The 23,089-nt window shown below is 41.1% G+C and overlaps 1 protein-coding gene across 1 annotated transcript in view; it reads right to left on the bottom strand.

Moving 5' to 3' along the window:
• The window catches only part of LOC142831494 (uncharacterized), a 125,848-nt gene that overhangs the window by 86,925 nt on the left and 15,834 nt on the right, over positions 1-23,089 (bottom strand). Inside the window, exons 2-3 of the mRNA XM_075941721.1 lie at positions 9,419-9,553; positions 9,028-9,316 (exon numbers count right to left, since the gene is read on the bottom strand). Coding sequence (XP_075797836.1) covers positions 9,028-9,316; positions 9,419-9,553 — 424 coding nt within the window. The remainder of the gene's footprint in view (positions 1-9,027; positions 9,317-9,418; positions 9,554-23,089) is intronic.

The following is a 23,089-nucleotide window of genomic DNA, read 5'->3' as shown; positions in this document are numbered from 1 at the left end:
CAGAATCCTAAGCATCCTACAGAGAAGATGGAGTCTCACTTCCTATATATATTAATGATATATATATCTATCATCAATAAATACACAGAAATGCTTGAATTCTAGAGGATGCTTTTACATGGGCATGTGTTTATTTAAGTTTAGTTTACCTTTTACCTCAAAAACAGATGTACTAAGTTTAAAGTTCATCAAAATTTCAAATAGACATTTTTAAGTGGATGTTTTGCCTGCATTTATGTCTGTCCACTCCTTGCATGCCTAGTATCCACGGGAGTCAGAAGATGACATTGGATCCCCTGGAACCTGCATTATAGTTGTAAGCTGCCATGTGGGCACTGGGATTCCATCTCAGGTCTCCCGTAAGAGCAGCAAGCACTCTTAACCACTAAGCCATCTTTCCAGCCTTAACTATACAATTATGATCACTCTCAGACATGAAATGAATGTGTACATGCAATATTAAAACATGGAATGTTTTTACAATAATATAAGCAGTTTTATGTACTCATTTTATGATGAACAATTGAACTCAATTTCTTTATATTGATATAATTGTGTTGAGAAAAAACTGAAATCTCAAAAAGAAGATTTGTCTGTGGTCATATGACTAATTTAAAGTGTAGTTAGCTACATAACAAGGTTTTTCATTTCTAGCTTAATGCTTTTTGAGTTCTTAACTCCAAAATCTTTGTCCATGCTTTTTGTGTTAGCCACAGATATGTAGCTACAGAAGGAAGAAATAGTCTCATTTTTCTTTTCAAATTATTATTTGGATACAGAATATATAGTAAAATCCATTAATGGTGATTAAAGAGGATTATACTGAACAATATTTATTTCTACAAAGCGTACTTATTTTGCAATCTATACCACAAAGAATACAGCAAAAAGTCAAGACGTTGAAAAACATACTGCTATTCAGTCCAAATAAAGGTCACTAAAACCTACATACAAATAGCATTCATGGTTTTCACACATAAAACTGTCTTTGGGACCAGACCCTGCTTTGCACCTCAGGGTTTGTTTTAGGCCATTTGTCCCCAGGTTAGAAGAGGGCAGTATTTGCCCTGCTCAACGTCTCTGTTAAGGAGTCTCCCTTCCCTTCTCTGCTCACACTCTGTCAGATTCACTTGTTTCCAGGAATGACTTGAGACCCAGGTCTAACACATCCAAGAGTCACAAGGCCCTAGTCACAGCAGTTTGTTCAGATACGCATGACTCACACCTGCCCAGAAAGCCTGTTACGTTTTCCCAACCACAGCGGTTGCTTCAAATACAGGTTTACGGTAGAAGCTGATCAAGCATGACCCTGGTACTAAAGCCCTAGGTACAGAAACATTTGTTCCTTTGAATTTATGCTTTAGAAATTAGCTGTGGAACTATTGGTAGCTTTTTTTTTCCTGCCTAAACCCTGATAATGAAGTAAAACCAGGATTTAGAAAGAAACTGGTTCCTTTCAAAATAATTTACCTTCTGCATCAAGCTGTGACTGAAAGCTGAGTATTTAAGTTTCATAAATCTCATAAACACCTCTTGTCCCTTTATGTTAACTTTACATGGATTTCCTGCTAGGGAAAAATGTTCTAATCCTTTAACTATACTTAATTATCTAAGCATCTCCATTCACGACAGATGCGAAGGGTTATCTGAAAAGAGGTGAAACAGACATGCCATGTATTTATGACAAAGTGACAATGCAGAGCTTTAGAAAGAAAAAGAAAACAAGTAGGTTGAAAAATAAATTTCTACTTTCAAAAGCAAGGGCTTATAAAAGGGAAACAAGTTATGCTGTGCTCTATGACACACTCGGCGTTCTTTAGCCACCGTCTTCCCTGTCTCAGATAGCTACTCAGATCTACTCTAAGGGGAAACTCTTCCTCACTTGCTCCCAAGCCTTCTCTCATCCTTCCCAGTGCTAATGAATAAACATCAAGGCTCACCCTTCAACTGACAAAAGCATCTCTAATTTCCCGTTGCTGACTTCACAGTGGACTCTAAGATGATTGGCTTACGATGCTGTAGAACAGACAAGTGACCAGGTCAGCTACAGTGGATGGACTGCCCGTATTATCATACTACCTTTCTGCATCCATTTTTTTTATAATTGGCACTAAGAATGAGAGCTGAATGTGAACCACACCTAGACTTGTTGTCCAGTATGAGATATGTGCTGTCCTTTTCAATTCAGCTCCGTTCCCGGTGGACCAAGGATTTGGATTTACAACCCATCAAAATAGGTTCTGATACGTTTTGTTAAATGGCTGGACAGAGAGGCTAGGGAGATGCTTCCAAGGGTCAAATGTTTGCTGAGAAAGCAAGCACAAGGGCCTAAGTTGAGATCCTTAGTGCTCACATAAACTCTTGGAGTTGTGCTAGTCTGTAACCCCAGCACGAGGTAGGGCAGTCACAGACCTGTCCTGGTGGCTCCCAGGCCAGCCAGTCTAGCTGAAATGGCAACCTCAGAAGACAGCGAGAGACCCTGTCTCCAAAGACAAAGTGGAAAGCAGTAAGATTAGTCAGTGACGTCAACCTCTGTTCGCTACCTGCACGTGAATGAGGGAGGGTGCATTCCCACACATACATGGGCACACACGACACATGTGTGAAGAAAATAAAAACAATGACCGAACAAATACTCCCTTTACTTACTCATCTAGAAAATACAGCCATAATATCAGTTGCATAAGTCGCATAAAAATAAATGAGTTTTCCTTTCCTTAACAGAGCTTTTCCATGGAGACTGTATGCAAACTACTCTCCCTGAACCGCCCATTACAGGTCAAAGGGCATACCATATGTTGGTGACTCCCCCTTTTGCCCTTAATCTGAACCCCCTCCTTTGGAAAACAGTCCCATGACTTATCTTTTCTAGACGCACAGTCCCTCCCACATATGAGTTCTTTAAACATCAAATAGAAATGGACTTGACACCCGCTTTCTCCACCGGTTTTCAGTCATTACCGTCAGATGAGCATTCACCGCTGTAATGCGCATGCTCGCCGCCTCTGATGCTCTTCCTCGCAATCACAAGGCCATTAATCTTAACTTTCACGTCAAATCAAAAGCTCTTTCAGCCGCCCTCCTGCTATTATCCTTACGCTGATGACCCGTGATTACATATACATGCTGAAATTCTGCCTGCACTTGTTGCTATAGCAAATCTCTCTCCAGATTCTTCTAAACTCCCTGAGGCCCTCCCGTACTCTTCTGTTGCTGCATTCTTAAACTCTAGGCAGTCTCACCACACTTCATCCTATAGACCAACACCAACTAAATGCTTATCTCCCGAGCTCGCCTCTGACTTATCTTTTACGCAGGAGGTAGGCTCTTATTTTCATATAAGGTCACATTCTGTGGTTCTAAGAAGGAAAAAAAAACTGACGTGTAATCCGGAATACTCTTCAAATCTCCAAATCTGCTTCCCTTCCTAAATTGCTGTGTTCATAAATGGTGCCACTTGACAACCTCACATCAAGGCCCAAGATGCATACAGCATTCTGTGCTTACATAACCCAGCTATCACCAGGCCCAATCCTGTTCAGTTTCTAATATTTCTGGAATCAGAATATTATCTGCTCTTCATCATTTGGATGACTTAATTAATGGTTAGAAATATTTGCTTGGACTGCCCAACAGCTATCTACCCACCTAAGATTGTAAAGGGAGAAAAATACCTGTAACTTCCTGCTTCCTCGAATGTGTGAGAGACATAAGCGTGTTGGTTTTTATTTTCGGTCTAACTTTTCGCTCCTGTGCACAGTTCTGCTTCTGTCCCTCGGCACACAGAGTGGTGACAGACATTCTTCTTCAAGGACAGAGGAACTGAGAGGCAAAGTGGCTTCTGAGGAAGCGCTGCCTTTTGTAACTTCTCCTTTGGGGTTGATAGACGCTTTACAAACCTTCAGAGTGCAGCAAAAATTCATCATGTCTGTAATATGACTGTTTTATTAGATTTGAAAGAGCTCTTTGGGAAAGGCAGGCAAAGGGGTCTTATTTTGTCTCTTTTGAGTTTAACGTTACACCTGTTCCAGAAGCTCCACTTATTTTCATTTAAAAAAATAACAAGCATAATAAAGTAATATAATTGCTTGAGCTATCAACCATTCCTATTTACACATATGTGTGCATGAAAACAGAGAGTGAAGGAGAGATAGAGAAAGAGAGAGAATTCCTTCTCTCCATGAGATATGTTATTTCAGTGCTTAATAATCTAGAAAGAAGCAATTTTGAGATGGTTAGAATACAGGCAAAAATATACAAAAAGAATGTGGTACTCTTCTGTAGTTTTATTTCTGAGACTGTCATACTGGACCTCAGTTTCTCCTTTTCTTTCATTCCCCAAATGAACACCTTCAGTAGCCCATGCTGAAAACACATGCACACACACAAAGAAAGAGAGGCAGAGAGATGGGGAGAGATAATATTTTTCCTTTCATCAACAGAGCAAATATTGGGACTTATAAGGAAATGGGGTGGAGGGTGGAGGATCCTAGGAGGACTTCCAGTCTGTCCATCCTGTGCTCAGACACTTCAAGCTGCTGCTCCAGCACGCAGGTGTCAATAATATCCTGGCTCCATGCTGCTATAATGAAGTATCTCCGTCCCCATTGGCCTTCCTTCCTGCTTGAGAAATCCTGTTTCTAATTAATCCAGACTTCTAGGTGAGATTGCTGTATCCTATTCAGAAAAGGCACAAACCTGAAACCATGGAGTTCTTATCTACCCTCTTCTCCACCAAAAACACAGCAAACACCTCCTGGGCACTGGACATAAGACTCTAAGTGACTGAGGGACACAAATCATCATTCTGTGTAAAGTCCACAGCAGGCACCCTCCCTGGGTAAGTGCACAGGATGGCCATTTGTTATTGAGAGAGCTGAAAAAAATGCCTCTCTCATTGGAGTAAAAAGTAGAAACTCATTTTCATTTTTCAAAATCAGTTCTACTTGTAATAAGGAGAAGATAACAAACATGTTTGGTTTCACAGGTATGCACCGGAGTGTGCCCTATAACTCTTCTTGTGAAATATTAACTCACTATGGCAAGAAGAGCTATATACAAAGTGTATGATAATACTTGAACAAGAAGATTTTTGAAAAGTATATACTAATAGGAAAGGTTTTAAAAGGATAACTTCAGTCTTGATTTTACTCATAATAAGTAACTTTTATAGATGTAATTCCTGAATCTAGGACCTTAGATTTCCCCACCTGCATTAGGAGATGATTAATTAGTATTTGCATAGCAAATTTAATTAAGGCACCTTCTTTATAGACTTCATCAATGCATTTGACATCCAGAAAGGAACTCTTTTTTTTTTCTTCCCCCTAGGTCAAACTTTTATACTAAAGGGATATAAAACAACCTAATTTACAGTCAAGCCACTCAAAATTGAGTGTTAGCAACATCTGAAAATACAAATTTAAAATAGATTTCTTTCTCATTTTAAATTCAATTCAGATTTAGTCTTGATTAAGCCTGGTTCATTTTCATTTGCCTAAAATAAACCATTAAGCAAGAAATATTAGTGAAAATGTAACATTATTTAGGAGTAGCTTGCTGCAATTGAGCTTTAACTTTGAAAGAAAACTTACCTATGTATGTGTGTGCATGCACACACGTGTGTGTGTTCATGTGTGTGTGTCGTGCATCTATCATCCACGTTATACTGTCTAGTTTTGTGCGTCAACTTGACACAAGTTTGAGTCATCAGGGGAAGGAGTCTCAACTGAGGAAAGCCTCTATGAGATCCTACTGTGAGGTATTTTCTCATTTAGCGATTTGGGGGGGGGGGCTCCAGCCTATGGTAGGTAGTGCCTCCTTTGGGCTGGTGGTCCTGGGAAAGCAGACTGAGGAAGCCAGGGGAAGTAATCCGGTAAACAGCACCCATCCATGTCCTCTGCATCAGCTCCTGCTCTCAACCTTGGTTGAGTTCCTGTCTTGACTTCCTCCAATGATGAGCAACAATGTGGAAGTATAAGCCAAATAAAACCTCTCCTCCCCAACTTGCCTTTTTTGTCATGGTGTTTTGTTGCAGCAATAGAAATCCTAACTAAGACACATACATACACACACACACACACACACACACACACACCATATATGTAACTAAAAGCCTGACTGCCACCATAACTGAGGCCAAGAACCTGAAGCTGAATAAGCTCATAGGCCCAAGGAGAGATCCTACAACTATTGTTCTCTAAAAGGACCTAGAATTAAAGCAGCACCTTAATACCTATATTCACAGTTAAGTGCGTCTCTCGGGCCTCATCACAGAAGCCTCTATGTGCAGTAGAAGGCGATTAACTCCCACAACTCATCCCCACACAGAGAATAACAGACTTTGAGCTCTAAGTACTAAATGGGACGTGTGTCACACCCTCTCCTCTCAATGCCTTAGAGCATCACTAAAGAAGGACTGGAGGAACTGTAAGAGCCAGAGGCTGTGATGACTATATTGAAGCAGTGTTTTCTGGGCACAGCAGGAGAGCTGCACATGGACTCACGGTAGCTCTGACTGCATACACAAGACCTCTACAAGATCAAACCAGACAAAGCCCCAGCATGAATGGGGAGATGGTCATAAAGTCCAACCCTGGGCTGTGAAGCTAATGGCAACTGATGGTTGGGGGGGGGGGGATGTTGTGATCCAGCTGCCCTCACTCCCCCTGACTGACAGCAGAACTTCCTTGTGGTCTGTAATTGACAAGGATGTTTGTGTTCTTTCTGGCCGGTGGGTCTCCACAGAAGGAGTAGAGGTATAAAAGGTTGCTGGGCAAAATAAAGGCTGCTGTTCTTCCACCTGAAAAGAAGCCTCTGTGCACATACAACCCACCCCCCCCACCCCCCACCCGTCTTGGCATGCAGGCTGCACTGGCTGCAGCAAGGGGAGAGTTCTTTAGATGTGAGCACCCTGAAGGCTATCCAAGCTCCACTACATGGTCTCACAGCCATGCACGTGCAGACAGCACTAAGTAGACACAGTGGGTTTGAAAAGAGGACACCCGAAATTGGCAGGGAATCCCATGTAGAAGTAAAGAAATGGAGATGTGGGAAAGAGGCCTGGACTCAATCAGACCATACTGTATGCATTTATTAAGTTCTCAAATGTAAATTTCCAGATGCACATTAACAGAAAAATGCACAAAATAGGGCATGCCCACACAATGAGAAATTATTCTGCAGTTAAAAAGGAGTAAAATATTAATGCATACCAAATTACAGAGGTGCCACAAATCGAACTGCAAATGAAGCCAGAAACCAAAGAGCATATAGTGTATTATTTGTCTGAAATGTTTAGGGAAAGTAAGCCTATAGGAACTGAAAAGGGGATGCAAAATCTCCTGGAGTTCTGATGGGATACAAGCAGGAATAATGGATCTTACAAAGTGTTGAAGATTAAAACTACATCATAATAATTATTATGCATCTTTTTAAAAGTTTTAAAAATTACTAATGGGGTGACTTTTTAAGAATAATTTGCCTTTGAAGAGGGTAAATGTTATGATGTACAAATTTATGATCTATATCTCAATAAATTTATTGTTTAAATCTGTAATGCAAACTTCATAGGAATTTAAATAATTGCAATACTATTAGTAAAAATATAAATTGATCCATCATTAACTTCAACATATGCTTAAATTGACAAAAGAAGAAGGAAAAATTCTTTAACAAGAATGAAATTTGACATTTCTTAAAATATTCTAGATTGAGTAATACCCCAGTCTGTTACTTTGTTGAAAAAAAATTATAGACAAAAAATTAGTTGATTACTAAAACTCTTCCAAGAGCCTTTTTATTTCTGTAAATTAGATTTTGTTTAAAATTGAATCAGTTGAACTTGCTAAACACTTTTTTTGGAAAATTAGCTCTCAGAAGACAGTGTCAGTTGAGGGGCACTGATTAGTGTCTGGCAGTCACAGGACACAAAGATTTTGAAGATGAGACCTTTGGCATCAGAATTGTGGTCACCAGTTTTCATTTTAATAAGCCAGACTCTGAGCTTCCTAATATTAAATTCAAGGAAGAATTTTTTATCGTGTCAAGAAAGAAAAACAACATCCAATGAAGTGGACAGGGAGATTTTTAAAGGTTACTGTTTACATACAGAAATACAACTGTCAAGAGTAAGTCTGATCCAATACTGCTTCAGGACCAAACCGCTCATAAGAGGGCTTCATTTTGGTTCTTTCCCGACTGTGCGTATGTCTAAGCGATCATGAGAGCCCAGAATCCACCTGCTGGCCCGGCAGAGTCCAGATGCTAACCCCACTGTTTGCCTAACTGCTTCTCTTTCGCCCCAGCAACTGCTGGTCAGGGCGCTTTTCTGAATCAGGAATGCACTCTGGTACCATCTCGGAGAAGATAAAACGACATTATCATCTCCGCTTCCCTAAGGAAGGAGTTGTGGGATCCATAAGACTGGGTCACCCTTTCCAGAAGGCACCTTCACGAAACTCCCAAAAGGCTGCAGTACTAACAGCCAGGACTAACCTGCACTGGGGCGCCCTCTGCCTCTCAGGCTCTGCGACCACCTGCCACTTGAGTCCCTCCTCCTTCACCACTATCCTAGCAATGGGGACAGTCTGATACAGCTGTGGGGCTCCCCGAGGTCACCGGTTCCCTCACAGGCACAGTTTATCGCTGAGAGCGAGCGGGTTGGAACTCAGACTTCTACTGCGCTGGTGGCAGCTCACCGCCGCTAGGCAGGAGGAAAACGACGTGTCGTTGATGGCGCGACAGAAGGGCTCAGGAACTTACAACCAGCGGTCCCCAGAGTCCGCTTTCAGTGTTCAGTGGGCAAAAGCCAATGAGCAGACCTGCCAGGTGCACCTGCTTTCACTCCGATTGCCCCCCCCCCCCCAGCTTCAGGTGGAAGGATGGGATGTGCTCTGAATTCCCCGCTTGGTGGAAAATAGCAAAGTTGTGCTTACGTGTTCGCTCGCTCAGTCTCCCCAACTCCCCGAGTCCTTTCCCTTCCTCCTCTCTCTAGTGACACCCGCTCGCAGTCCGCCAGGTACGTACCAGCTGCGCGCGAGAGGTGTGAGCGGAGCCCGGCCAGGTCCCTTGCGGTGTCGCCTGCCGGCCTCTCTGCAGCACAGGGCTGCGACGCGGCTGGAGCTCGCTGCCGCCTCTACCGTGGGATGCGGCGGCGTCTGAGAGCCGGGCTGAGGCAGTGGCAGCAATTTGTGGGGCGGAGGGAGCGACTCGGTCCCGCCCCCGGGAGCTGAGCTCAGACCAGCCCTGCTAGCAGAGCCCGCCAACGCCGAGCCCCAGGAGGTAAATCCAACAGTGGCTCTTCCCTCCAGGTGTCCTTAGGGGAAAGCTCTCTTCTCTGCACGTTCACAGAGAACCTGAGTCAGTTCCCCTGGGTTTGGTTAAGAATTTACTGGAGAAAACCGCGGGAAGTTCGCACTTCCTCTGCCTTCGGTCTGGGTGATGTTACCCTTCCCTCCGTTCCCGGTGCGTTCCCGGGTCTTGGGCTCCGTGGTGTCAGGAGGTTGCACTTGTTTTAGCAAGGGGTGTTTGGAGAAGGCAGGTCTGTCTGCACCTGGAATATGCGTGTTCGCGTTTATTTTAGGACTCTTTTAGCACATTGGAGTCTCACGCCATGGAGAACACACGTGTGTGTGTGTGTGTGTGTGTGTGTGTGTGTGTGTGTGTGTGTGTGTGTGTGTGTGCAATGAACAGCAGAAATCAATGTATATCAAGTTTTACTTTTAGACTATCACTACGAAAAATATTCTTACCGTTAAGCTGTCGTTAATGATGCCTTTTTTATACAAGAAATTGAAAACAATGCTGGTAACAAAACTATGAAGACCCGTCTCTGCTTTTGGAGTGGCCGCTGGTGTCCTGATAGTCGCTAGAATTCCAAGAGTTCACAGCACTGGACTGCTCAGTTATCCTGTTTCTGGCTTCCAGGAATCCCTGGTCTCTGACACCACTTCCCCACTGACTACTTCCAAATGGCCTTTGTTTTGTTTTCCGGCTGGCTGCGAAATCAGAGATCCGCCTGCCTCTGCCTCGTGAGCAACCACCGCATGGTCCAATTGGCCTTTTTACGGAAAGACTGTGCCGCACTAAAATATAATCAGATAATAATTGCCATTTAAAGTGTCTGCAGAGTGTATGGTGGTTGCACTCCAAGTTGCTCAGTATTTCTAACTGTGTGGTAAAAATTCTCGACCTGCAGTTTATAAACTGGAACTCAACAAAGTTGGATGGTTTACATAAGATGAAACAGGAAAATCCAAACTTGAGATTGTCCCGAGGGTAAAAGGCACTTACTACTGAACCTGGTGACTTGAGTTGGATTCCATGACCCGAAGGAGAAAGCCGACTCCGGTAAATTGTGGTCTGGCTCACACACATGCCCACACATGCATGCCTTCACCAATACACATGTATAAATTTAATTTTAAACTTTAAGAGAGTGCTGGAGCGATGGCTCCAGGATAAGGAGTTCTTGCTGCTCTTGCAGAGGAGCAGTGTTGCACTCCCAGCACTTTGCTGTATATTACAACTGACTTTAACTCCAATCCCAAAGGTCTGAGCGCCCCCTTCTGGCTTCCATAGACGCTGCATGGATGTGATACATAAATATACTTGCAGACAAAACGTAAACATAAAATAAAAATAAAGCTTATTTTGGAAGATGCAATCTGATTTTAAAGCATGTGTCTTTCTTCCTTCAGAATGAGTGTCATGTTTGAATTATCATCCTGATGTGATGCGATTCTGCGAAATGTTGGGATAAGTGCCCTTTTTTTCTCTGAGAAAATTTTATGTACTCACCATGTATCCATAAAATGAACCATGCATTATATCTGTCTTTAGGACAGCTTTAAAAGGTGCCTACTCTTTGGCACATTTACAAGTTCTAATACTAGTCTATAATGTAATACATGTGTTATCTAAGCCCAAAAATTTTAAATATTTTTATTTAAAAAAAATCTTAGTTTTCATTTTACAAACAACCCTGGTTCCCCCTCCCTCCCCTTCTCCTGATCCCTCACGTCCCCTCCTTTCCCACCCCCACTCACTCCTCAGAGGGGGTATAAGGCCTTCCTTGGGGAGTCAACAAAGTCTGACATACCAACTTGAGGCAAGGTCAAGCCCCTTCTTTTCTGTATCAAGTCTGGGCAAGGAATCCCACCATAGGGAATGGTAAGCCCAGTTATTCTAAAGCTAGTTCCTATGAGGGATCTACCATGGGGTGTGAAGGTACAATAGCTGAGCTAATTGAGTTATTATATGATAATGATCAAAGTTTTATGACTGTTCAACTGTAGTACTTATATCACAATTTATTTTATTATTTTAAAAACTACATTTGGGGTCAAATTTGATTTTCAAAATTAGTCCTCTGTGATGTGCCTTTAAGATATTACATATTTAAAATCAGCTGAACTCACAAGACAGTGAGTGTCCTCAATACCGAAAGTACCCACACAAAATAGATGTTTGGAGGGAAAGTTTTTTTTTAATTCTGTACTGTATCATTTGGTTATTTGCCATAAATAACACAGTGCCACAGCACATGTATGGAGGCCACAGCACATGTTCCTTCTACCATGACCTGGAACAGGTCATCAGGCTTGGTGGTGGCAAATGCCTTTACCTAATGTCATTTTTAAATGGTCAAACTAATTTATTTATGTTTGTTTCTCTGTAGAGTGACTAAAAAAAACATTATTTGTAGACTGCACTTAGCTACTTATAGAAGACTGACGATTTCTGGTGTCCTCTCAAGTCTAAATGATGCCATTGCCACCATGTGGACAGCCTGAAGGTCTGCAGCAGCTGCCCCTGGGCAGAGCTGACCTTACATCCAAAGGGGTATTATAAATCTCAAAGGTATCAGTACTTTCTCACAGTTGCATCAAATTGTGTTAGACGATGACTTTAAATAGAGAAAATTTGACTCAGTTTTGAAGTTGTATCAAGAGATAGGATAGAAAGATGGTGAAAAGACAAAAGGGAAGGTTGGGTGTTAGGTCTGGAAGAAGGTGAAGGAGAGGACTATGTGGTGAACTGAAGGCAAGATTAAAACTAAGTGACAACGAGCATTGAGAAAGAAGAGGAAATAAGCCATTTGCATTTCAACCAAATGATACAGACAAGAAGACAGAGGCTGTACTTGGAAGGCAGTGTGACATTTGTAGAAGTGTTCATAGAATAACGACGGCATAACTTATGGAGAAGTTGTGGGTGTGACTGGCTGACTGCGTCAACCACCAAACAAGTGCGTATCCACATAGACAGCCAAGCCAAGCCACCAACAACGATGCCTGTGAGTATGTGATTAGATCAGGGGCCAGAGACATCCATCAACGTAGAGGAAAGACCTGGAAACAGCGGATGTCTGAAAAGTTGAGAAGAAGGTGCACATCCAGAGAGAGAGAGCCTAAACGAGTGACAGACTGCTATAAATGGTGGCTAATGCTTCAATACCAGAGAGCAACGTTGTGTGATGCTGTTCCCAAGAGCGCTAGGAAGGTGCGAGACAATCGTCAGAATAGCTGGTGATGCAGAAAGAAGACAATGAGGAAGGGAATGCTCACTCAAGTCTGGAACACGAAGCACTAGTGAAGAATGTAGAAAGATGGTGGTGTTCTTCAATATTAAATAAAGATTATCCCATGTCAGACTGGTTCCATGGGAGAAAACCCTTCAAGGCCCTTCAACTGGTACCCGTGAACAAGGCTCTGCTTCTAGGAAAACCCCATCTTCTGCCCTTGCCTTGGGATCCTGAGTAACTGTTAGAAAGAGCCGCCATTTCATCTTACTCTGGACTGTGTGATGGGAAGGAACTGTGGGTGGGTAGAGAAACGCAAGAATTGGTGGAGCAAGAAGCAGCCTGAATCCTCTACCGCTTGAAGCAGGAGATGCCATTTTAAGGGAACACCAAGATTTTCAGGTAGAAGGACTCTGCAAGGTCTCAAATGCAGCCTGGGTTCTGTTCGGTTCAGGATAGCGGGGGGGCTGCGATCTGAGGGCAAGGTGGGAACTGCCACTAACCACCTACTCCGCGGTTCTGTCGGAGATACTAGTTTCCTAGGTTGACCTGACAAATTGTTACAACTAGGTGATTTTACCAGCATGTTCTTATCTATTCTCTCACAGCTTGGGAACCAAAATCTGAAATCGAGGTTCCCACCTCCTCTCTCAGCACTATGGGAGAGAATATAGGTTCTGGTGTTCACACTCCGTTTGTCAGACTCGGCAAGAAGCCGTTTACCCACTGAACCATCTCACTGGCCCAAGGAGCATCTTATCCATAACTCTAAACTTGTCAAAGTTGTTCCTCTTATTAAACCTTTGTTGTCTTCTAACTCTAATCCAAAATACCCCCCTGTGAGTCATAAGTGGCTTTGTAACCACATGAATTCTTTGGTGTCAGCTGTAGGGAAGTGAAGAAGAGAAATTTCTTTTGTAAAGTAGAACCACAGGGAGATGATGTCTGAGGAGAAATTTTATTTCCAATGATGAGTTTGAGCTCTGCTCTGCTATCTAGGATATGGCACCTTTGCCTACCAACTGGGCTTTTGAACTGTCAATTAATAGATAAGCATAAGATAAACCCTTTCTCCCAGTCATGTAGAAGTAAAGAAAGGAAGAAACCATGTGGAATGGGAGGAGGGGGTGACTATATATAATCAACCACTTGAAGATGCAACAGGCCAATCCTAGGCCTTTCTGACTGTACCAAGACTAATTGATAGAGATACCTTCTTTCTAAAATTTGTTTATAAGAAAAGTGTTCATAGAAATTTTAGAAAACACATTATTTTCTCAAAACTCCAAATAAGTTTCTATATATTTTATTCCATTTTCAAGGTGTATTTTTGTTTTTAACAGACTTTCAAAACTTTCTATTTATGAAAATGTGTCTCTTGTAATCAATGTGTTCACTGTGTGGCTAAGGCAGGCCTCAGACTCACCTTCTTTCTACCTCAGCCTCCCAGCTGCCATTAGAAGCATACCTGTCTCTTACAGCAAGATGTTTTCCATTTTTGCTGGAAGGAAGGCGAAATGCATCCCCTCCTGTGCTCATTCCTCACATCTGACTAATCAGGTGACTGTTTCCCAGTCTTAAGTAGTTTTCTCACCTGAAACACAGATTTACTGAGCTGAAGAGTTATGAAGGACTTCTGAAGCTTTCTGGTTCCTTTCTCTACGGATCCCTTTGCTAGAGAACTCTGCACTGTGCAAATGACAAGTTTTGCCTAGTCAGCTCTGAGAGGTGACAGAAGTAGGCTTGAGTTCTTCTCTCAGCACTGGGGTCTGGACATTTTTTAGGCAGTGCTCTGAGGCCACAGTATGGGTCTCGCTTGTTCCCTCTTTCTCACAGTCCCCCATCCTGAGATGCCTAGCATGCAGCATCTGAGGAAAATCCCAGTTGCTGTTTTGATCCTTTCCCCAGGCAAAAGGGTAAATCTGGTGTAGGACACTACATTTTGAGTAAGGAAAATATCCTACAGTCTCTTTCAATTTTTGGTTTTTATACTTTTTGTGTTTTTATATAAAATGTTTTTGCAACAAAACATTTAGTAACAGCTCATTGCACACAAGGCATTCAAAAATTATTCAGACTGGGTGAAATAAATCTTAAAGAAGAAAAAGAATTTAGTTGTATTTTCTCAGAGGAAATTAATCTGGAGAATTTTGTGGATGATATAATCCTGAGATAACTAGTTCTATTCTTTATTTTGCTTGTGGGAACTTCTATGCCCTTAACTTTTTATGTCTAGATTGGCAATTGATATTGACATTCTATCAAAATTATGTAGTATTTTCATATTAAGTATGAACAATGGAAGTTTTAAATAGGATTACATTTAAACTATAACTATATTGTCTTTAAAGTATTTTAACACATATGAGTATTATCTGTTTATAAATTACTCATTATCAGTATGGGGCTAATTTCAAGCTGTACTCACCAAGACAGATAGAGTCACCATGAAGCGCTACAATGAAGTCAAGGAAAGGGATGAATATAAAATATTTCCCAGTTCAAAACTGATAATCTCAGCTTCTTCATTAAACTGATGATCAGCAGGTCTTTATTGATGAATATCTCCAATTTCACAAAGTATTTCTGCAATATTACTTATGAAAGCTATACAAATGCATCTTGTTAAAAAATGAAAGCGTATGAACTCACTGCAGTCAATTCTTTTTTTAATTTTGCTTTATATGCAGCTATCTGGGCAGAGAGAGATAGATTGCACTTTTATATAAGCCTCACAGGGAATTATGAAACAAGAAAGGATAAATCGGGGTTGTGGCGGGGAGGCCAGAGTAAAAAAGAAAAACTGAGAGATAAATAACACTAAATACTTTCCCAAAAAGTCATATGGAAATCTACTACTGTAGAATATCCCTAAAATACATCTGTTCACAGACATAAGAAATACAAAGTGAAGTTATCCTACATTGAGGCAAAGGTATCCCAAATACATACCATAGACTAACAAATAAAAGACCGACTCCTGGGAATGGGTTACATTTCCTGAAGCTGCTAGCGAGTGAGGTTCCAAAGATCGCCAATCACTAAATGCTTTTGCCAACACTCCCTCTTGGTAACCTTCCAGAACTTGATACTAAGATCATAGAGCTGACTATACACTTGAGTCACAGAACATAGACAAATCCAGCTGGGACTGACCTGAAGACTTCGTCCTTGCTGCTCAGCTTTGTAGTGCTGGAAGGTGCTATGCATGCTACTGGAGGAGAGAAAACACATCATCCACACCCAGCTGTGAGCCCTGGGAATCACAACAATGACTGGCCTAGCAATCCAGGCCATGGGTAGACTAAAAATATGAACATAATGGGAGTAACCAACCACTTTGTGGTTAGACTTAATGTTCAATTCAATAGGTGAAACCCATACCTAGGACTATTATCAGTCAAGACCATATGACTAGACAAGTCACAGGCCCTAAATCAGAACCTACTAATATGATTCTACTAAATAGGCATAATATTAAACAAACTCTTAATATTAACAAACACAGATTAAGACACATAGATACTCCTATATAGGCTAAGACATATCTTTACTTACCCTCCATAATGATAAACATGGAGACCCACAACTAGACAAGATGCAGAGAATAAGAATCTTCAGACAGTCCTAGTGGGAAAGTCTATACCACATCCTATTCCTTTAAATACTCAGTGATTATGGCAGAAGAAGGAGCGGAAAATCTGTATGAGCCAATGGCAGGTTGATGGCTATCATGAGACATCATCCAGACACAGAAGGGCAGCTGCACACATGAGCTGCTATCACTTGTGACAGCATGATCAAATCATGTCAAGTCCAAGCAAGACAGGTCTCCAGCACAGAGAGGGGTGCTGGGCATGAAGTTGCATGCCTGGCTGAGGAATTACTGGCAATGATTAGCTGCTGAGAAAGGGCCAGATCTCTCTAGTGTCACCTCTGATAAGTCAACTACATCCCACTGAAAGACCACGCATCCAGGAACATTTGAGTACCACAAATTGGCCTTGATTGTAGTGGGTGGGGGTGGATGCACAAAATTGGGAGGGAAGGGAAGGTGAGTGTGAATCTAGGAAGAGTTGTGGGAAGGAGACTGAATGTGACCAAAACTCATTGGATAAAATTTCTCAGTAGTAAAATGATTTTAAAATACAATATCAGCTGGCCTGGGTCTGAAAAAGCATGGGATAAAACCGGACTTGCTGAACATAGCGGACAATGAGGACTACTGAGAACTCAAGAAAAATGGGAATGGGTTTTTGATCCTACTGCACATACTGGCTTTGGGGGAGCCTAGGCAGTTTGGATGCTCACCTTACTAGACCTGGATGGAGGTGGGTGGTCCTTGGACTTCCCACAGGTCAGGGAACCCTGATTGCTCTTTGGGCTGACGAGGGAGGGGGACTTGACTGGAGGAGGGGGAGGGAAATGGGAGGCAGTGGGGGGGGGAGGAGGCAGAAATCTTTAATAAATAAATTAATTAATTAAAAAAATAAAATACAATATCAGTAAATTGCATAGATACACATTGGCTTAGCGCACACACTTTTAGATCATGCTTTAGTCTATAAAGGATCCATAGAAAAAGTGATCTCCAAGCCCTCATGATTTCAAATTAAGAATATTAGCCATATCTGTTCCTAAGTGTTAGAGTGCTGTGCAGTGTGGCTCCATAAGCAGTAAAATTGCAATGTCTTGGGAACATAAAACTGTAGAACTATCCTAGAACTCACAAACCTCGGCTGGCCTTTAATGAGATCTCCAGCAATTTGTGTCATTTTAAATTTGAAAAGCCTTGTTGTATGTGCATCTTAAAGTCAGTCGTTAGTCTTCTGAGGTTTCACTGTGGATTAACTGTACTCGCCTTACTCTACAGAAGAAAATTCCTTTCATGCTGAACAGTAATCCTAGTAGTCAAGTTAATCCGATTCCTGGCATGACAAATGCAATTCATAAATAATGTCTCAGGAGAGTGAGACGATTACCTGTAAAAAGAACCACTCAAAATACAAGAGTTCTCCTTTCCTGAAATGAGCCCCAGATTATTCAAATCTGAATTTTGAGGGTATTTGACTTTAGAGTATCACAAATGTAGCTCCTTCATGATTCTGTAAATGATTAGGATTCTGCAGAATTCGTTGGAGCCCATACCTTAAAATAAGACCGGCTTTCAATCTTCTGATGGAGGCCAAATCAAGTAACTTAAGAACTCATCATCTCTAAATCTTTGAAGTCACAATAATGTAAACTTTGAAGAAAGAGGAATGCTGGAGGTTATCTAGTCAATTCATTCCATTATTTAGTTTAAAGTTACATAGTCACTTTATTAAAAGGAAATTATCTGCAAAAAAAAAAGTTGCAGAAATCAAGAGTTATCCTCAATGTAAATGTTATCCTGCTAGTGGCCAAGAGATATTCATTATTGGACAAGATTAGATATTTTTAAAAAAAAATAATTAATTTAAATGTATTTTTTAAATGTGTAAAAGAAATGAAAGATATAAATATAAAATCTTAGCTCTGCTTGCTGAGGCTGAACATTGAATTTGGAAAAAGTCACAAATTGGTTTCTTCTTTAAAGTACAAGAAATGAAATTGTTGATGAAACAAGAGGGGGGACAGAAAGCAGACGACACAGCAAGCCAGCATTTGTAGTGAGTCCTGTGTTTAGAATGCCAGCTGAGTATACTAAAAATCAAGAGTTCATGGCGCCCTTTGAAATCCTATACACAGATGATCAGTTTGAGGTAGATAGTCATCAAAAGAAAGATGAGGAATTGGTTTTATAGTCACACTTAGTTGGTTCTTGAATGTGGTGGTCTGAATGAGAATGGTCTCCATAAACATATATTTGAATGCCTGCTCCCCAGTTGATGAAACTGGGTAAAAGGATTCAGAGGCTTGGTTTTGTTGGAGGAGGTGTGCCACATGAGGCAGGTTTTGAAGTTTCAAAAGCACACAGCCATTCTCAAATAGTTCCTCTGTCTCATGCTGGAGGATCAAGATGCAAGCAAGCTCCCAGCTACACTCCCAATGCATGTTTGATACCCTGCTGTCATGCTCCCCCCAGGATGGTCATGGGCTCTCTCTGAAACTGTAAGCCCAAAATAAACCCTTCCATAAGTTTCATTGGTCACAGAGTCTTATCAGAACAATAGAAAAGTAACTAAGACATTGAATAAAGCCTAATACGCAATAAAAACCCTGACACCACTGGAATAAATGAAACTGCCAGGAGCAACTTTGTGATTTAAATGCTCTAAAGAAAGCAGTGCAGGCTACCGGGATCTCTGTTTGAATTCTAGCTAGTGAATTAACAACTAGCTTTAATGAGTTCAGTCTACGTGGAGTTATTAGCAAAAGATAGGGAATGAACATTTTCTTCTTTCCTTCTTTGTTCTTTTTATTTAGCTCTGGACCACTAAATTATGTTTTGAATTTACCTTCTTGCCATCACTCTGAGACTCACATCCATCCAGAACAGATGTTTCACTGCTATGGTAATTTGAATATAAGTGGTCTCTGTAAGCTCACAGGGAGTGGCACTATTGGAAGGTGTGTATGGCTCTGTTGGAGTAGGTGTGGCCTTGTTAGAGGAAGTGTGTCACTGTGGGGGTAGGTTTTGAAGTCTCTTTTTACTGTGACATTCAGACCATTTCCTGTTGCCTGCAAGATGTAGGACTCTCAGCTTCTTCATCAGCACTATGTCTGCCTGCAGGTCACTATGTTCCCCTCCAAGATGATAACGGACTGAACCTCTGACTGCAAGTGAATCATCCCAATTAAATGTTTTCCTTTATAAGAGCTGCCATGGTCTTGGTGTTTCTTCACAACAATAGAATCCCAAACTAAGACAACTATCAAGATACTTGGAATATATTCAACATTTCATTTTCAATTTTTATAAAGAAAGCATTTGGAAAAAATAGTCCATCAATTAAATTAATACCCCAAAGCAATACTGCCCAGTATTTCTTTATTTATCCAAAGGAAGCCCATGTACTTCTAAGTAGTTTTCCTAGCCTGGTGCAATGTATTTGTATACAATGGTGAGGTTGAATGACAATGGTCTTCATAAACATATATTTGAATACTTGATCTCTAATCAAAGAAACTGTTTGAAAGGATTCTGAGCTCTGGTTTTGTTGGAGGAGGTGTGCCATAGCATACATGAGGGAAAGTAGATGAGAGTCCAAAAATGCAAAGAGCAGATAAAAGAGACCCTGCTAACTATAGAATTATTCAGCATGGAGAACCTGGGGTTTCCTGGGTTTTCTTCCTGAGAGATTAATTTAAAAGGCAAATAAACCATCATCTGCATAGAAGGCTGAGATCAATGTGATTTGGGGATTTGTTTGTTATTATTTAATGTTTACAAAATGTACTCTCATGACAGGCAGGGATACTTCTAAAGGAAATACACATCTGTACAATAATTTAGCATTGACAGGTGCTTTTCAGACTTTCCATGTCTTCTATTTCATCTTCCATCTTTGTCAACAGAAATAAAGGTGCAGAGGACAGCTATGTGGAGAATCCCCCACACGTGTCCTGCAGCCCCACCATCTCCTTTCCCTCCCTGGCTCTCCCTGCACACCCTCTGGCTCTCCTTGATTCCTTGGCCAGACCAGAACAGGAAAGATTTCTGATTGTTCTACCCTATGAAACTTGAAGTACTTGATCTACAGATTAGACTCTCATCTTTTTGGTTTCTACGATCAGCAGATTAACTATTAATAAATACATGGTTATCACATTACATCCTGTCCATACTTTATAGTTCTCCTGGAGACAAAAACTAACTCTTCTTCAGCTTCCCGAACTCCCAGGGAACTATGAGCTAGTCATCATGACCTCACTGCGGTATGCACAGAGCAATGTGTGCAATGTGTAGTATTTATTGCCTCCAACCCAAGAGTAAACTGAAGCACCCACAGGTAAATCATTCCCCTATAGCTTAGCAATCACATTGAAAAGTACTGTTCCAAAAATTCTTTGTCCAGCACCTGAGCCTTGTGATCTTCCCCACTCATCCTCTCAGTATCCACTTAGATAAGGTTCTAAGACTCATTCTAACTAATATTTGATGTGAAGAAGGCATCCACAGAGCTCTTCTTTCTAAAAATGAAGCTTCATTTTAAAATGATGTGTTCATCAGCAATGAGCTTATAGATCGACAAGATCAGCATTTACTCAGAGAGCAATGTCCTTACCAAAAATTAAGCGTTTATATATACTTTACTGCTTTCATCTAGATTGTGTTTAGGCACCTCATCTTTCTGATCCTGAATTTTGCCCATTTTTGTTTTCTGATTTGAAGAGGGAAACATTCTCTAACTAAATATATGTATACAATAACAGATAAAACACTTCATAATAGCCCAAAGTGAAATTCTAGTGTTTTTCAAAAATATTTGAAGAGCAAACATTTGAGGCACTTACTCAGACTCAAAAGTTTGTGGGTTTTTTTTTTTTAGTGTAATCTAAACTGACTTTGTTGGAACCCATGCTCACATTTACTCTCTTCTGTTACCCTCACAGTTTCAAGTTGGTAGCGTATGATGGGACTTCAAAGAAACTGCTGCTAGGTTATGGATCTACAGCCGCAGCAGAACCCGCTTTCTTACCTATAACAATAGGAACATACAGAGATCATTTCGTAGAAATCCCCCGATTCACACAGCACCTCCCACTTTTCACTTATAGCAAGAACCTATAAGTCACACAGTATAGGAGTCTACAATGTAGGGGTAAACATGTCTCAGTGGTTAAGTGTTTGTGCCAGGTTCAATATTCAGTGCTGGGGTGAAAAAAAAACAGTTACAACAAAAGGACTTAAGTAATACCTGGAAACAAAGCAATGTGTAAGCAAATACAATTTAAAGAAACAGAGGTGGGCTACAAAATGCATGTTCTTACTGGTGTGTCTCACAGGCCTGTAACCACAGGCAAGTGCCTCCCTTAGCTAGGAAGCTCATTCTTCATTCCCCATTCTCAAATCTCAAGTACCATCTCCCTGATTGTTCTTCCAGGTTTAGGAATCCTCGTCTGTGGACTATAACAGTAAGTCAAACACATGTCTTTTTATGAAGAAGGTGGGACCTACAGGGTATTTGGAGAGGGGTTTTCTCAAGAAGACTTTTAAATGTAGTCCTTTAATCCTTACTGAAGATCAAACAGAAAAAAATAAATATTTTCATTCATGCATCTACGATTCCTCTCGTTTATCACTGAGCCTATACTTCTTTTCACTTCTTTAAGTACTCTTTGAATTTATAATAGTGTCAGGGGTACTACTAATTTATGAACAAACAGAATAGGCATGTAAAATACAAATGATGTTAACTTACATGAAGCATTGAATTATTAATCAGTGGAAAAAAAACAGCTAGATTCATAGTCTGGTGCTCTGCTTAGCCTTAGTCAGTCTTATTTGCAGTGGGTGACTGGCGGTTGATGTGGAAACTCATATCTGGTTAAAGGACTGAGAGCAAGTGATTGGTGAGTACTCGGCTCTGAAACAGATTCTCTCTATCACTCTCGCCACCCAAGACTAGGGGAGTACTGTGGGAGAGAGAAAAGAAATGATATATGGACCAAGGCTAGAGAATACTGGGCAACACTGTCTTTTAGATGTAGCAGGGCTGTTTTACCACGAACCCACACCAACTCTGCGAAAGGCCTTCATAAACAGGGGCCATAATCTTCTCTCATGGGTGATTGACATACTAATGAAGCCCCACCCTTAGCTGAAAAACTAGTTAATAACTAGGTAATTGATGATTGCTGGAGGAAAGTGGATCTTTTTTTTTTTTGGTACCATAGCCACTATTGTTCAAATCCTGGTTAAAAAAAAATCCTCTACATGAAACTCATGCAAACAACCCTAACTAAATTCAGTAGGCCATTGTCCTAGTTTAGTATACAATATAAAATGCTTCCTAAAAACAATTCAGTGAGGAAAGAATTTATTTGTCTTACAGGTTGCAGTCCATCTCAGAAGATAGCTAGGCAGAAACTCAAGGTGTAAGCTGAATCGAACATACAGGAGGCTGGAGTAGCCAAGTTAGAGCCAAAAAAAGTGACAGTTAGAAAAAGGCGCAGTTGGTACCAAAAGTGTAACAGCTATGCCAAAAGCATAAGAGCTATTGCCAAAAGTCTAAGTTAGAAAAGGGCGCAAAATTCAAAAAGAGTAACATCACAAAGCCAAGTGAAGAATACTCCCACCAAGATGGCGCTGAAGTGGATGGAGCAAGGGAGGGCAGAGATCTGACTTATTTACAAAAAGATGATTGGAGTTAGAGATTGGGTAAGATGACATAAAGTGTTTGATGCCCTTGTGATCCCCATTAAGACCTATAGGAGCCTTGGCTTATGCAGAAGTGACTGCTAACTTGATTGGCTAATTCTCCTTTGCTTCTGGGATTCATGCGTTTTTGCTTTATAAGTTGCATGCTGTAAGGAAATAAACAAGTTCCTGCTTGACTGGACTCCCCTTGAATCTGATGGTCTCCGGGACTCAAGGGGCTGGCTGGGTGGCTAGCAGTGCACTTCCCCTCCTCAGCCAGA

Source organism: Microtus pennsylvanicus, chromosome 1 (assembly GCF_037038515.1).
Source record: "Microtus pennsylvanicus isolate mMicPen1 chromosome 1, mMicPen1.hap1, whole genome shotgun sequence".
Taxonomy (NCBI): Eukaryota; Metazoa; Chordata; class Mammalia; order Rodentia; family Cricetidae; genus Microtus; species Microtus pennsylvanicus.
This window is presented reverse-complemented; position numbering and strand designations above follow the sequence as displayed.